General features: G+C 54.4%; 5 protein-coding genes across 5 annotated transcripts; 3 read left to right on the top strand and 2 right to left on the bottom strand.

The window, feature by feature from the left end:
* Positions 1–2,075: 2,075 nt before the first annotated feature.
* On the bottom strand, positions 2,076–3,650 carry LTHEOB_445 (Succinyl- synthetase beta; the record flags this gene model as incomplete). The annotated part of the gene is made up of 5 exons (XM_035513485.1): positions 2,076–3,096; positions 3,172–3,274; positions 3,322–3,394; positions 3,456–3,539; positions 3,603–3,650. The coding sequence occupies 5 exons, from the start codon at positions 3,648–3,650 to the stop codon at positions 2,076–2,078; spliced, it is 1,329 nt and encodes a 442-aa protein (XP_035372447.1).
* Positions 3,651–3,864: 214 nt separating this feature from the next.
* Positions 3,865–4,860, top strand: LTHEOB_446 (uncharacterized protein; the record flags this gene model as incomplete). The annotated part of the gene is made up of 2 exons (XM_035513496.1): positions 3,865–4,046; positions 4,104–4,860. 2 exons carry the CDS (start codon positions 3,865–3,867, stop codon positions 4,858–4,860), a joined length of 939 nt encoding a protein of 312 aa, XP_035372448.1.
* A 71-nt stretch (positions 4,861–4,931) lies between these two features.
* Positions 4,932–6,173, bottom strand: LTHEOB_447 (3-ketoacyl- thiolase b; the record flags this gene model as incomplete). The annotated part of the gene is made up of 1 exon (XM_035513507.1): positions 4,932–6,173. The coding sequence occupies one exon, from the start codon at positions 6,171–6,173 to the stop codon at positions 4,932–4,934; it is 1,242 nt and encodes a 413-aa protein (XP_035372449.1).
* Positions 6,174–7,015: 842 nt separating this feature from the next.
* Positions 7,016–8,763, top strand: LTHEOB_448 (C4-dicarboxylate transporter malic acid transport protein; the record flags this gene model as incomplete). The annotated part of the gene is made up of 3 exons (XM_035513518.1): positions 7,016–7,370; positions 7,440–7,755; positions 7,806–8,763. 3 exons carry the CDS (start codon positions 7,016–7,018, stop codon positions 8,761–8,763), a joined length of 1,629 nt encoding a protein of 542 aa, XP_035372450.1.
* Positions 8,764–10,194: 1,431 nt separating this feature from the next.
* Positions 10,195–13,869, top strand: LTHEOB_449 (DNA-binding protein Smubp-2; the record flags this gene model as incomplete). The annotated part of the gene is made up of 1 exon (XM_035513529.1): positions 10,195–13,869. The coding sequence occupies one exon, from the start codon at positions 10,195–10,197 to the stop codon at positions 13,867–13,869; it is 3,675 nt and encodes a 1,224-aa protein (XP_035372451.1).
* Between the last annotated feature and the right edge of the window lie 569 nt (positions 13,870–14,438).

Raw genomic sequence — 14,438 nt, forward strand, 5'->3', positions numbered from 1 at the left:
TGCAAAGTGACCTCTTTGTATGTCGAGTTGGCCTGTAGCTCTAGGACATACACGTCGACGTTCCATTTTAGGCTAGTCTATTCAGTATAGATACTTCTCATCGCCCCGTAAATTCAATCCATTCTTCAGTACACCATCACTATAACTCAAGTCCTCCTTAGCTATTTCGTCACGCGTGCATACCTACATGTATCTCAACAATCAGTCAGTAGGCCTAGCGTGTGTCTAGTAGCCCGTATCTACTTTAGATAATAGACTGGCCTTTTATAGTTGTAGAAGCCAGCTTAGGTGTGGGAAGCCGTTAAGACTTTGAAGTCGCGGATGGACACGAACAGTGAAGCGATGGTAAAAGAACGAAAGAATTGGAAAGAGGTGGAAGCAAGCGCTTCTATCTACGTCATCTGTCGCTGTATGAGTGCGCCTCGCTTAATGATCCACCTGGGCGCGTTGCTCTGCCATCCGCGCCTTTCAGAAGATGCATGGTTACTCGTTTGGGAATAGCGCGCACCGCCCGCTCCTATAAATTTCTCGCCTTCGTCCACCGCACTTTTTCTTTCCTTCCTTTCTTCTTTGTTTTGTCGGCTTTTTCCTCAAAAAACCGTCCGTCCAGCGGGGGCGTTAGCCCGTTAGGCACATCTCAGTGTGCCAGGCTCCTTCGTGGCTTCGTACCGCGTGGCTGAGCCGAGTCCGCCCTTTAAGCGGATCCCGAATGATCTCCTCCCTCTTGCCTTGGGCAATTTCCTTCCTCATTTTTGTCGGAGTTTTCTCAAAAAACCGTCCGTCCAGCGGGTACGTTAGCCCGTAGGCACAGAAGTGTGCCCGACCTACTTCGTGGCTTCGGCTGCGAGGTTCGTCGCCGGTTTGTCGGCTTTTTCTCCTAAAACCGTCCGTCCGATCAGGGTTCGTTAGCCTGTAGGCGGGACTTGGCAACTTCTTCCCAGTCTTCTCGTCGTTTCGGCCGCGAGTTGGTTGCATCCGACCCGGATTATTGGGTACCGTCTCACTTCTCCTCCCTCGTGAGATTCTCCTTCTCACTTGGCTTTCATGGATTTTGCCTTCTTGACTGAAACCAAAAGGTGAGCCACGCACTTCCTCTGAGTTCTTGTATCGCATGGAAATGCGCATAGGCTCGTCTTATCACTAACATCTCTAGTAGAAGACTTGCCGAAAGTCCAACTCCTCTTCACCTCGAGTAGAAGCGCCGGCAAAGGTCATGATGGAACGGCAAATTACGACATGCGCATAATGTAACTATTTCAGACTCGATTCCATACCAGCATTTCCGGCTGGCGCAAGACTGGCGGGCTAACTTCTGTACAGATGGTCATCCCCACCCCAACCAGCAATTGTGCAAATGAGAAGCCGATCGCAAAGAAGACACGATTTTGAAGATCGCGGAAAAGACATCATCTTCATTGTTGGCCGTACGACAAATTTACATTCGATCGGAGGGAGCTGTCGGACATTGCTTCTGTTACTGGGCATCAGTCTGGCAAAGGCGCCCAACCCTTTGCGTGTGGTCGGAGTACCTATATGCGTCTCCAAGTTCCGGGTTCTCTTCAAGATATAGCGAAGTCATTTGCGAGGGCAGTCTTCGAAGGAGAAAGTTAGACATCTCAGTTTAGTGCTCTGAGCGCCATCAAAATGCACAACCAATTCACTCTTCTCACCGTTTCCCGGATCCTCGTCTCTTGAGTTTGTTGAGCTTTTCGTGCCACTCTTTGAATTGCATATGCTCAGAGTCCCCGTGTGGTTGTGCTTCTAACCACATGGATAAAAGAGCCTTCCATCATCAACATGAATATAAATGCATCATGTATCCAAAATGCACGCCCACAGCACGACGCCTTTGTCTGACATACTCGACATTCGCTTTTTCGCTTCTCACATGGATGCTTTGGAGCACATATACATTTACGCACATAGGCACAGGAACCAAGGAATTCGGTAGACACGCCGCCCAGTAAGAGAAAAGAAAAGCCTCTAATGTTTGCTTGACTCGAATCCCAGCGTTCCTCCCACCATCCCAACCAATTAATCAAGATTTACGCACGGCCGGAAGGGCGTCGGGGTATTTAGATGCCCAGGGTGAACTCGACGCCGACGTCGATGTCGCGGGCCATCTTGACAACCTTGGAGAACTGGACCGACTTCTCGGCGGCGTTCTGCAGGTCGTCGATGGAGAAGATCTTGAGGCCGGACTCGTTGATGAGCTTGTGGGCGGCCTCCATGTTGGTGCCCTGTAACCGGGCAATGATGGGGATGCGCAGGTTCATGCTCTGCACGACCTGGATCAGACCCTTGGCGATGGCGTCGCAGCGGACGATGCCACCGAAGATGTTGACGAAGATAGCGGTGACCTTGGGGTCCGAGGTGATGAGCTCGAAGGCGTTCTTGATGGCCTCGGGGGTGGCACCGCCACCAACGTCGAGGAAGTTGGCGGGCTGGCCGCCGTTGAGCTTGATGATGTCCATGGTGGCCATGGCGAGACCGGCACCGTTGACCAGGCAGCCAATGTCGCCGTCAAGCTTGATGAAGTTGAGGTTGGACTGAGCGGCCTTGACCTCGTCAGGGTCCTCCTGGGTGATGTCGCGCCACGAGAAGACCTCCTCCTGGCGGAAATCGGCGTTGTCGTCGAAGTTCAGCTTGGCGTCCATGGCAAGGACCTGGTGGTCGGTGGTCTCGGACAGAGGGTTAATCTCGATCTGGGTGGCATCCTTCTCCATGAAGACCTTGTACAGCTTCTGGATGGTGTCCTTGGCATCCTCGATGCACTGCTCGGAGAAGCCGAGCTGGACGGCGATGTCACGGGCAATCTCGTCAGTGACACCCTTGTGGATGTCGACCTTGGTGGTGATGATGGCCTCGGGGTGCTCCTTGGCCACGGTCTCGATGTCCATGCCACCCTGGGAGGAAGCAACGATGACGGGGCCCTGGGTGGCGCGGTCCATCAGGATGGCGAGGTAGAACTCGCGGCGAGCGAACTTGCGCTCGACAATGTAGACGGCATTGCAGAGACGGCCCTGGGCGCCCGTCTGCTTGGTGATGAGCTTGTGGCCGATCATCTGCTCCGCAAGGATGCGAGCCTCGGTGGGTCTGATTTTAGCACTACGATCAGCTGATATGCCGTGGTTTGGGGATAACTCGGAGGAGGATGAGGGGGGGCCCTACGAGTAGATAACCCGGACACCGCCCTTGAAGCCGTTGTCGAAGGTGCCCTTTCCTCTGCCACCGGCAAGCACCTGGGCCTTGATGACCATGTCGTCGCCCGCTACTGTTGTTGGTCAGCCGTCCAACGAGCAAGCTCAATTGCTCACGTACTGATGTTCTTCGCAACCGTCTCGGCCTCCTGCGGCGTCTGCGCGACGCTGCCCTTGGGGACGCCGATGCCATACTGCGGGCCGGGGTTAGCGGGAGTCGGGACGCGTGGTGGGGGTTCGCGGCGGGCAGCATACGGACTCGAGCAGGGCCGCAGAGCGGTACTCATGTATGGACAGGTTGCGGGTCTGCTGGACCATGGAAGTCCTCAAAGGAGTACCCTGGAGGCGGATTAGCATTCATGCAGGCGGGACGGTCGCAGCATCATCATGAGGATGCGGTACCTTAAGGGCACTGGCCATAGGCCTACCGGCGCGCGCCAACTTGTACATGGTGGCTTTTGGGCGATAGAAGAGGGAAAGGATGGAGCGGAGATGGGGTGCTGGTCTTGTTGCTGCACTTGTGATGGTTCCGGCTTCAAGCAGCTTTTCCGGGAATTCTTGGCAGCTCGCGGCAGACGGCCAGGCGGCATGTGCCTCGGGCAGATGATGAACATCGTCTCGGTCTCGCTCAACTTTTTCTCACTCGCTGCCGCACCACCCCGACATGCCTTCCGCCGTGCGCCCGGAAGACGTCGCCTTCAATCGCGTCAGCGTCGCCCTCGCTCGCAGCCAGAGTCTGGTCGCGTCATGGCTGCCCCCGCGCTCCACTGAAGATGAGGCCGCGCAAAAGACACCCGAGCAGCTGCAGAAGGAGGAATCTGCCCTGTTTACTGCTGGTTCCGACATGTATGATCCCTGGCTATGCTACTTGCAATCTGATGTCATTTGCTCACAGATTTCCAGCCTAGGCGTCGGCGCTGAGCCACCGAAAGATATCCTGGACGGTAGCTTCAAGCGCAACCAGCTCTCTTCCAACGAGCGCCTCCGCCAGCAGATCCTCGGCAAGAACGCTGCTAAGAGCCGTGGCGTCCAGTCGTCAGACCAAAAATCTACCGCCGCCGCCCACCTGCCGAGCAAGAAATTGGAACGACCAACGAAGCCTGTGAGAGCCCAGGACGACAGCGATGAGGAGGAGGATGGGCGTGCGGCTATGTTCAAGTCGAAAAGGAAGGCTGCCCTGACTCCAGTAAAAAAAGAGGCATCGAAGGGAGAAGAGAGCGGATCCGAGGAGGAGGCAAAGGGCAGGGCGGCGCCTAAACAGGCGAATACAGCGGCAGCACAAGCGCAGGAGAAGTCGAGGAAGCGACCCGTCAGTTTTCTGGATGAGCTGCTGGAGGAGCGCACGAAGAAGAAGAATAAAAAGCAAAAGGCTCAGGCAGGGGCTCAGGTGAAGGCAGCGGTAGAGGAGCCGAAGGACGATTCACGGGAGCAAAAGTCCGAGTCCGCCCCCGCAACCAAGCAAATGGCAGACGAAGAAGACTCTGCGGATGGGTCTGACAAAGCCACTTCGAAACCAGCACCGGCAAAAGTTTCTATACAACATGGAGACTCTGGTGACGCTGCCGTCGCTGCGGAGAACGCTCTGTTGGACCGCTCTGACAAGAAGAAAAAGAAAAAGAAGAAGAAGAAGAACAAGGGCGAGGCAACACAAGAGCCTTAAGTCACGAAAGTTACAAGATATCGAATTTTTTGTTTTATCTTAGGGTATTTCTACAGATTCCCGCCTTGTGACTACTCCCTGACAATCAAGCTGGCCATGCCCATACCCGTTCCGATACACATGCTAATAACACCAATTTCTTGGCTCTGCCTCTCCATCTCGGGCAGAAGTGTTGCCAACTGTCTTGCGCCAGTGGCGCCCAGAGGATGACCCAAGGCAATAGCACCACCCTTGGGGTTGACCTTCTCCTCATCAATGCCCAGCTTCCGCACACAGTAGACGGCCTGGCTGGCAAAAGCCTCGTTGATCTCCCAGATGCCAACCTCCTCCGTCTTCACACCGGTATAGTCCAGCAGCTTAGGGATGGCGACGGCAGGACCAATGCCCATCTCATCGGGAGCGCAGCCGACGACCTGGGTGCCAGCCCACTTGCCGATGATGGAGTCATGGAGACCGAGGGCGTGGGCGGTGCTTCGGCGCATCATGAGAGCGGCGGCGGCGCCGTCGGAAACCTGCGAGCTGTTGCCAGCGGTGGACGAGCCGTCGGGCTTGAATGCAGGCTTCATGGAGGCCAGCTTCTCGACGGTGGTGGTGGGGCGGATGCCGTCGTCCTTGGTGACGGTGATTTCCTCCTCATTCTCGGGCACCTCGGGGTCGGGGCGGAAGCGCGTCGTCACGGGCACGATCTCGGCGTCGAAGAGGCCATCCTTCTGGGCCTGGGCGGCGCGCAGCTGGGAGCGGGCAGCGAAGGCGTCCTGGTCGGCGCGGCTAACGCCGTAGCGCTCGGCGACGTTCTCGGCGGTAATGCCCATGTTCATGATGCAGTCGCGGGCGTCCTTGACGGGGCTGTCCTTCAGCGCAGGCCACAGGACCGTGGGGATGGCGCGCGAGCCGTAGTTGCGCGTCATGCTCTCCATGCCGCCGCCAATGCCGACGTCGATCTGGCCGACGGCTATGCTGTGGGCGACGCCGGTGATGGCGGCCAGGCCGGAGCTGCAGGCACGGTTGACGGTCTGGAAGGAGACGCTGGTGGGGTAGCCGACGTGGTTGGCGGCCATGCGGCCGGCTTTAGAGCCGCCCAGCTCGGACAGCACGGTGCCGATCTGGATATCCTGTACTGCGGCAGGGTCGAGCTTGGGGTTCTTGTCAAGCGTGGCCTTCAGCACGGTTGCGAGCAGCTCATGGTCGTAGGCATCCTTCAATCCGCCCTTTTTGGACCTTGTTACCGGGGTTCTCAGGGCAGACAGGAAGACAATGTCGTTGGGGTTCTTTTGAAGGATGTTCTTGGCGCCTTTTTGTATGAAGCCTGCCATGGTGGAAACGCCAATTGAATCAGAAACAGTGAGAGGAAAGAAAAGTGGAAGGTAGAGGAGAGAAGTTGAGGGCTGCCATGCGGAGTAATAACTATATGGTGTCTGGGGTCGGAAGCGGATGTCAGTTCGGCAGTCGGGCCCCGGGCGCGGCGCATCGCGGGTGGAAGAACGGCTTGCCTATTCGCTTTGGCTATTCGTTAATCCGGCTTCTCCGCAGCCTCGCACGCTTAGCCCCTCAGCCCTGCATCTCTCTCCAACATCGTCTCTTCATTTAGCCTTCGTCCAGCAGCACTCAATGGTCGACATTTGGGAATCTGTCGCGCTCCCCCAGGTCCCGGAGCTCCGGTCGGGTGCCGTACCCGATGTTCGCGCGACAGCGGTCAAGAATCGGATGCGCCGATGAGGTGCGCTTCGGTGCGGGACCGGGAAGGGACCTGGCCTCAGGGCGTCGACGCTCCAGCTGATCACATCCTTTGGCGTTGACGGTGATGTCAGTGAGTGTTGAGAAGGTTGAAGTGTGGCAGATGCGGCTGCGTCGCAGCCAAACAGGATGGCGTATATATGGAGAAGGCTCGGGCGTCGGTTCAACAGGTTTCAGCCACCTTTCGCGGGGTTAGCAGCTCGCGGGCAGCATGCCGCCCGGGAATTGTCGATCTGCGATTTGCCAGCCCTGTCGAGTCCCATGCCCAAGATCGTCATGGTGCCGTGCCGGTCCCGAGAGAAACGCATCTTCGCTTTCCATAATTCCTCGCGTGCGTCTCTATCCATGGGAGCTGGAGCGCACGAAGCTCGGCAACCGGCAGCTTGCGTCTTCCCTCCAGCCATCCACCCGCGCCGCCTAAATGGCCCAATCTCGCTCTCCTTTCTCGACGGGAGAGCCCAGCCCACTTCCCTCGCCAGAGCAGCCTGGCAATCACCCTTTCACCTTTGCTATCTCGCCCGAGGCCTCGTCCCGCTCGTCTTCGCCCCCGGCTCACACTCATCGCGGCTCCACCGTGCATTGGTCTGATGAGAACAGCGCCGCAGATGCCATGGCCTCGTCGCAGAACGGCATCAAGGTCCAGGAGGACGCCGACGACATGAGCGAGAAGGAGGCCCCGCTGCGCTTGTCTCTGAGAGAACGTCTGCGCCACTTTACCTGGACCTGGTTCACCATGACCATGGCCACGGGGGGCATTGCCAACGTGCTACACACTGGTACGTTATCCCAATCCGTCGTTGGCGCAGCATGATCCCTGCGCTAGTTCGACTAACCTCAGCCCGCAGTCCCTTGGCGTTTCAACGGCCTGTACGAAATTGGATGCATCTTCTTCATTTTGAACATCGTGCTCTTCATATTCAACGTCTTCATGATCAGCATGCGTTTCTACCTATATCCCTCGACCTTTCGCGCCAGCTTCCTCCACCCCACCGAATGCCTGTTCATTCCCGCTTCCGTCATTAGTTTCGGCACCGTTCTTCTAAACATATCCCAATACGGCGTAGACTCGACAGGCCCTTGGCTCGAAGACGCTATGGTCGTCCTTTTCTGGCTATACTGTGGACTGGCTATTGTCTTCTCTTGCGGCATTTATCTTATCATGTAAGCCCTCCTGCTCCCGTCGCTGCAGCCTGAAACTAACCTCTCACCAGGTGGTCAACCCAGACCTTTACCATTTCGAAAATGACACCAGTATGGATCTTCCCCGCCTATCCCCTTCTGATCGTTGGCCCCCACGCTGGCAATCTGGCCAAGAAAACCGTTGCAGAACGTTCACTCGAGATCATCGTCGGAGGAGTCGTCCTGCAGGGCATTGGCTTCATGGTCTCGCTGATGATATACGCTGCCTTTCTCTACCGCTTGATGACCCAGAAGCTACCACGCGAGTCCCTTCGCCCCGGTATGTTCATCTCGGTTGGTCCGTCTGGCTTCACCATCTCCGGCTTGATCACAATGGGCCAAACCCTCCCCAGTTGCGTGCCCGATTCCTTCATGGGCGACGGCAAGCTCGCCGGACAGGTCAGCAAGATTCTCGCCAACTGGGCCGGCCTTTGGCTGTGGGGGCTGGCCCTCTGGTTCTTCTTCGTATCCGTCGGCGCACACGCCAGTCCGGCCACGCGCCGGCGGATGGACTTCGCCATGACCTGGTATTCGTTCATCTTCCCCAACACGGCCCTGACGACGGCCACCTTCTCCGTTGCCCAGGCGCTGGACAACAACCGCCCCATCAACATCGTCGGCTGCGTGCTGACCGTCGGCCTGATCCCGCTCTGGCTCTTCGTGGCCTACATGCAGGTGCGCGCCGTGCTGACCCGACAGATCCTCTGGCCGCAGAAGCAGGAGGACCGTGACGAGGGAGGCTTCAAGGAGACGCCCCAGCACGGCCAGACCCGTGACGAGCGCCGCCGCGAGCGCGTCGTCGAGCAGCTGGACAACGAAGAGCCTTACCGCAGCGCCATTCCCGGTCCCGCCCCGACTCCCTTCATGCGCACCCCCTTCGCAAGCAACACGAATCTTCCTGCCCAGATGCAGGCCGAGCAACAGGCCCAGATGTCGGAGCGCCTGAGCAAAGGTCTGCACAGAAGAAAGACAGATTTGTTGATGCCTTGAGATTGCAAGACTGTAATCATTGTCGTTTGTGCGGCTTCATGATCTTCACCCAGCATTGCTGGACTTTCCTTTTTCTTCTCTTCCTTTCTTGCTTTTGTATAACTTTTACCTATGGTTCGCTCGTGCTGATTTCCCAGTCTCTTCCCAAAAAGGAACAAGCTTCATTCTCATATTACGTTTTCAAGCTTACGAGTATGCCCCCTGCTTATTCGGCGTTAGATCAGCGGATACCCAACTTGCTTAATCTTTGATCCAGCTTTCTTTTTGGGGGTTTATTCATGTGACCAATGATGGAGAGCCTGGGAGTGGTACTGTCCGTAGATTCCGTTGATCGTAATCTTCCAGTTAGTTGCTTTAGTGCATCTTTCTTCTCTACAATAGTGGTAAATCTCCTAGGAATTACACATAAAGCGGTTTCTTCCCGTATACGGTAAAAATGACATTTTCAACCACGCCCATTTACAGCTCTCGTTGGCTGAAGAGGTTGCGATCATCCTGTTTGAGTGATGCTCCGTGCTATGAAAGGCCAGTTCAACATTAGAGAATGTTATTTCAGGGTGGTTTATAAAAAGAATCGCCTTAACTGCGGAAATTTCACTAGGCAACATCTACCAAAGTATTTCAGAACGGCAAGTAAGTGACGGGAAAAGCCAGTTAATTCTTCCGACGTTGTTCTCCTACCTCTATTACAGTAGCTTTGCCTGAGAAATTTTCTCTCCGAGTAGCAACATATATAAGCAGTAGAGGCTATTGTCCGGACGCGGATGTATATTTATTAATTCCACATTCGCATCCGGACGATAGCTTCAACTACTCACGTAAGAATGCCGCCATTTGTGCGCAGACGTACGACGCGCTATACGTGTGGCGTCTGCCTTAATTATTTTACATCTGGGAGCAGATGGAGCTAATGTCCGGACGTAGATGTAGATTTTAAGTTCATGCAAACACATCCGGACGATAGCTTCAACTACCCATCGCATGAGCGAAAAATAAATTCAGTTAGTCGTCGGCTGCGATACCCCTCTGTAGGTGGGCTGGCGGTGGCTCGTGCTACAGGCGGTTGTAGTAGGCTCCCAACCGCGCCTTCTATTTTAGCATGGTTTCCCGTTTAGGTATAGTGCCATCGGCAGGCTGGTCCTCCACAAAACATTTCCGTCATGGTCGAGTCTTTCCTCCACTCCTCATCAGTCCCTCGCCGCTCACCCGTGCTTCGCTGGTAAGTTCTTTCCGTCGCCTTCGGGCAACCCTCTCTTTCTCACTTTTGTCTGGTTTGAACTGGCCTCTAACCTCGATATATGCTTTTAATAGTGCAAAATGGACGTTGATCCCTTACCACCACCACTACTGGCGTCGCCGCCCGCAGGTCCAGCGCAACAAGAGGCAGAAAAAGCACAGGAAGAGATCGCTGCAGGCGCGCAGGAGATCTCTATGGCAATTGCTTCAAGCCAAATTGTCGACCTAAAGGATTTCCCAAACGACTTCAAGAGCGTCAAAGAATCCCCCGGGTACCCGAAATTTGCCGGCCACCTCAATATGGAACAAGCGGTTCAGGAGCACCGCGGTCGTGACCAGAAGCCGTTTCTAATCAAGACGTCCAAAAGAGGCAAACGTGGCAACCAAAAGGCGCAGGTTTTCAGCCATACTCCAGCCGTTGTTGCTTTTTCCAATGCGACACGGAGCAACGTCTTCGGCAAGATATCGACACAACTTCCGCTGGAGTCGCTTATAACGGTGGCGTATTTCCCTTCAACGCAGACGCCTTCTATCCACCTAAAACTACTTCATGCAAAAAGCAAGCATCGCCATGTTCTGATAGAGGCCTTCATATATGGCAACTCTATCGAGATGTCTCAAGATCCGGAGCAAAATGCGTCACTTCATTCACTTGAAATGGACGTCGGCCCCAGCTTGAAGACAGAATACATTTCGCCGAAGGTTCTCAACGACGAGTCTACCGGAGTTGCTGCTGCTCATTCAGCCGGCGAACTTTGGCTTACCTGCATAGATATCAATCCATCAAGGCCGACTGATCGTCCTGAGGAGGAGCAGCCTGGACTGAGCAGCTCTCGCCTCGCCGCGTTGCCATTCGAGGATGATATCGTGACGGATGACCAGTCACCTGAGATGATCCAGTCAATGTCTACCGAAAGGGACTCCGGTATAAAGTTTTTTGGTATCGCGGCGAAAGACCTGAAACACATCCGTGAAACCACCGAGAGGGACTTCGAAACTGGCTTGAATGATGTGGAAAAGATCATCTGGTGGCTTGCTCAACCATCATTCCAGATGCACATCTACAGCTGGACCCCAAGCGAGTCTGTCGATACGGCGAAGGAATTCATCAAGTATTTTCGTCCGTTGATGAAGATTTCTATGGACCACGGCCCATATTGGTTCTACCGCCTGGAGGCCCAAAGCACCAAGAAGTTCAGTGATCGTGATTTCCCATACAAAAGCCTCCCAGTACCACGCTGGCTTGTCAACCGCTGGCAGATAGGTCTCAATGAGGACAATATCCCTATCCCGGGTACGGAAATACCTCTTCACTGGACCAATTTCAGGCTTCCAACCGAGGCGCCATCCTCAGACGCAAAAATGTTTCAATACCAACTTGCCGTGACGCGTGAGAGGGAAGAGCACCAACGCCGCATAAGAGAGAGCAGGCTAGAGACTGATTTCAACATTGTTACGAAGTTCAAGAAGTTCAGCGGCCAGCCGAACAAATTCCTTGTTGCTATCTGGCTAAAAGGACACGACCCCATGGCAACTCCGTCCAAGCTCCCAAGCCTTGAATCGCGCATCTCAATTTCAGTCAGAATCGGCAAGAAGGATGTGGTTTTCAATGAGATGACCTGCGAGGACTTCTTTAATGTTCGCTGTCACATTTTCGCTTGTGTCCGTGGCGTCGGCAATACAAGCGCACTTAAAGAGGATATCCGATACAGGGGCTTCATCACTCTCGTTGATGACGAGGTCCCGACATCGCGTATACTGAATGGGCTATATCTATGTGCTCAGCCTAAGAAAGCCAATAAAGGCGTCGATGTCGGGGCTCTGCTTGGGTTTCATGAGCCCATGATCACCCATGCCGATTGCCTCGCTCAGGAGTTCGGACAGAAGAAAGAGATGTGCAACAGATTCCAGACTGTTATGAGCCGCATTCAGCTCGATAAGAACCAGCGAAGCGCCGCCATGTCAGCCATGAGCAGTGCCACTGGTGTCATCGCCTTGTGGGGCCCTCCAGGAACAGGCAAGACTACAACAAACGTTGCCATGGGAGAGGCTCTCGCGCAATGTGGTAAAGTCGTTGGGCATACAACTCCCTCCAAAATCGCTCGAGATGTTGCTATGAACAACTTTTTGAGTGTCACTGAATTGGCCGATGACCAGATTGTAAGATTCAATGGTGGTCACCAGGTCGGCCCATTTCAGATGGACCAAGATGGCGCTGAGCAGCGGCCGGAGGACCAAGAGCTCATAAATGAAGTCTGGGAACTCTACGAGCGCCGCGAGATGACTGGCTTTGACGATCAGCTCGCTGGCTATGACTTCGAGACCCAACTCGACAAATTTGTGGAGAGCGTGAGGAGCAGCCCTACCCACGAGCTTCACTCCATGGCCAAGGAGTATTTCCAAAAAAAGAAGGAGCTCTCTGAGGCAAAAGTCACAGGGCTCGACACCCGGAGTATGAAGGAACTTCGCGACGTTGTAGACAAACTTAGGAAGCTCACATTCACGGAAGCTTATTTTAAGAGCCGAGTGAAAATAATCTTCCTCACGGAGTCACAATGCGCTGCAGACCCTATCTTCCTCTACGCAAAAGTGCAGTGCCTACTCGTGGACGAGGCGGGAATGTCCACTATACCCAAGCTGGCCGTGCCTCTGGGGGTGTTCAGGGAGAGCCTAGAGTTACTCATCCTTTCGGGAGATCACAAACAGCAGCAGCCTGTTGTTTTCTCGAGTCAGTCAAATGAGTTTGGTGATCTACTGAGGCACTCATTGCTCCAGAAGCTTCATGAGAGCGGCGACAACCGCATTCATATGCTCAGAAACTCTTACCGGCTGACTCCAGACGTCGGAGCCTGGAATTCTCATAGATTCTACGGGGACGCTCTGAACTGCAAAAATCCAGGCGACGAGCAGCTTTGGAACACAATCAACTCGGCCATTTCGACCCACGCTCCGTTCTTCGTGGCGCAAAAGCCTCTTCCACGTCGCATTGCCGTGGATGTCTCGAGCAGCCTCCTACATAGCCGTGAGGTGTATTCTTCGCAAAAAAACGAGACATCCCAGGCTAACGATTTCGAGGCTGAATTTGTCGTCCAAGTTATCTTAGGCCTTCTCAAGTTCGAGCCTGGCGATCCTATTGGGCAACGTACAATCGTGCCCAGTGATTTTCTGGACATTACCCCTTACGGTGGCCAACGACAATTGATTGTGGAAAAGCTGGCCGGGGCGCACAAGCAAGGCATACGCGGTCAGGACGGCGCTTCTCTCCTTTCGATACCGGTAGCGACTACTGCTGCTGCTCAGGGTGGGGAGGGTCGCATTGTGCTGGTGTCTCTGGTCGCCAACAAACCGGGTGCACCCAGGTCGCTTGGCTTCATCACGAGTCCAGCGCAGCTTAATGTCGAGACCTCCAGAGCGCAGGAGTTCCTTTTCCTCTTTGGAAATTTCAAGGGCTGGGTGAACCTGATCCGTGGGAGAGACCCTGTTTTCAGCAATAAGAACTACAACGGTGATCATGGTCACTTTATCAACCTGGTCTACAACATCTACGAGAAGAATCAGGTCATTAGCTGTGATGATCTCTGTGATTCTTTGAACGGAATCACGATCACCGACAGCACCTTCCTCAGCACGCTGGATCCGGGCGCACCAAAGGAGCAAGGCACTAAGAAGCGGAAGCATGCGGATATGGATGGTCCCACTACTGCGCCGGAGGGAAGTGGCTTACTCGATCAATTCGAACAACAATCATTAGCGGCATCAGCAAGTGAGCAAGACCAGCAGCCAGTTAAGAAGAAGAGCAGGAAGTCCCGCAAGCGTAAGGAAAGAGACGCTAAAGGCAGACAAGACGGCCAGAGTGACCAAGCAGCATAAGAAAGTCAGCATTAGATGTATTCAATAAAAGTAAGCTCCCAGGTGAGCCGAGATACCTCGTCGTGCCCGCGTCCCTGTCGAAGTCGAGGTACAGATGGTCTGTGGCGGCGAAAATCCAGCCAGGCGGTATCAAGGCAGCAGAAAGTTTGCTCCTTGCTTCAGTGCGGGTGTCTCGGAGTAGATACGTAATATGCAATCTGAAAGGGGTTTTCACTGAATATTAAGGTGGGTTAAATAGAGAGCACGTGAGATTCCTCCTCATACCAACGATGCTGGCGTATTCCATAGCACACGCATCAGTAGCTCCCGGAGGCCGCGTGTTCGAGCCTTGCTTGGGAGTATTTCGTTATTCACGTATGCCTATAGTCATCGAGCCAGTCCTCCGATCCTTTACCACATAGCTAATAGGCTGTGGTGCTGTTGTATGGGTTCGTACCGTACGATCAGCATAGTACGCGCTTAGAGCGTACCCCCCCTTAGTTGACTGCTCTACTACAAAAGCACGATTGCGCCCATTAACCACTCTCTTACCGACAAGGAAGGACCTTGATAATACATACTAGTAAGTG

The sequence above is a fragment of the Lasiodiplodia theobromae genome, assembly GCF_012971845.1.
Source record: "Lasiodiplodia theobromae strain AM2As chromosome Unknown scaffold_1, whole genome shotgun sequence".
NCBI classification, from domain to species: Eukaryota; Fungi; Ascomycota; class Dothideomycetes; order Botryosphaeriales; family Botryosphaeriaceae; genus Lasiodiplodia; species Lasiodiplodia theobromae.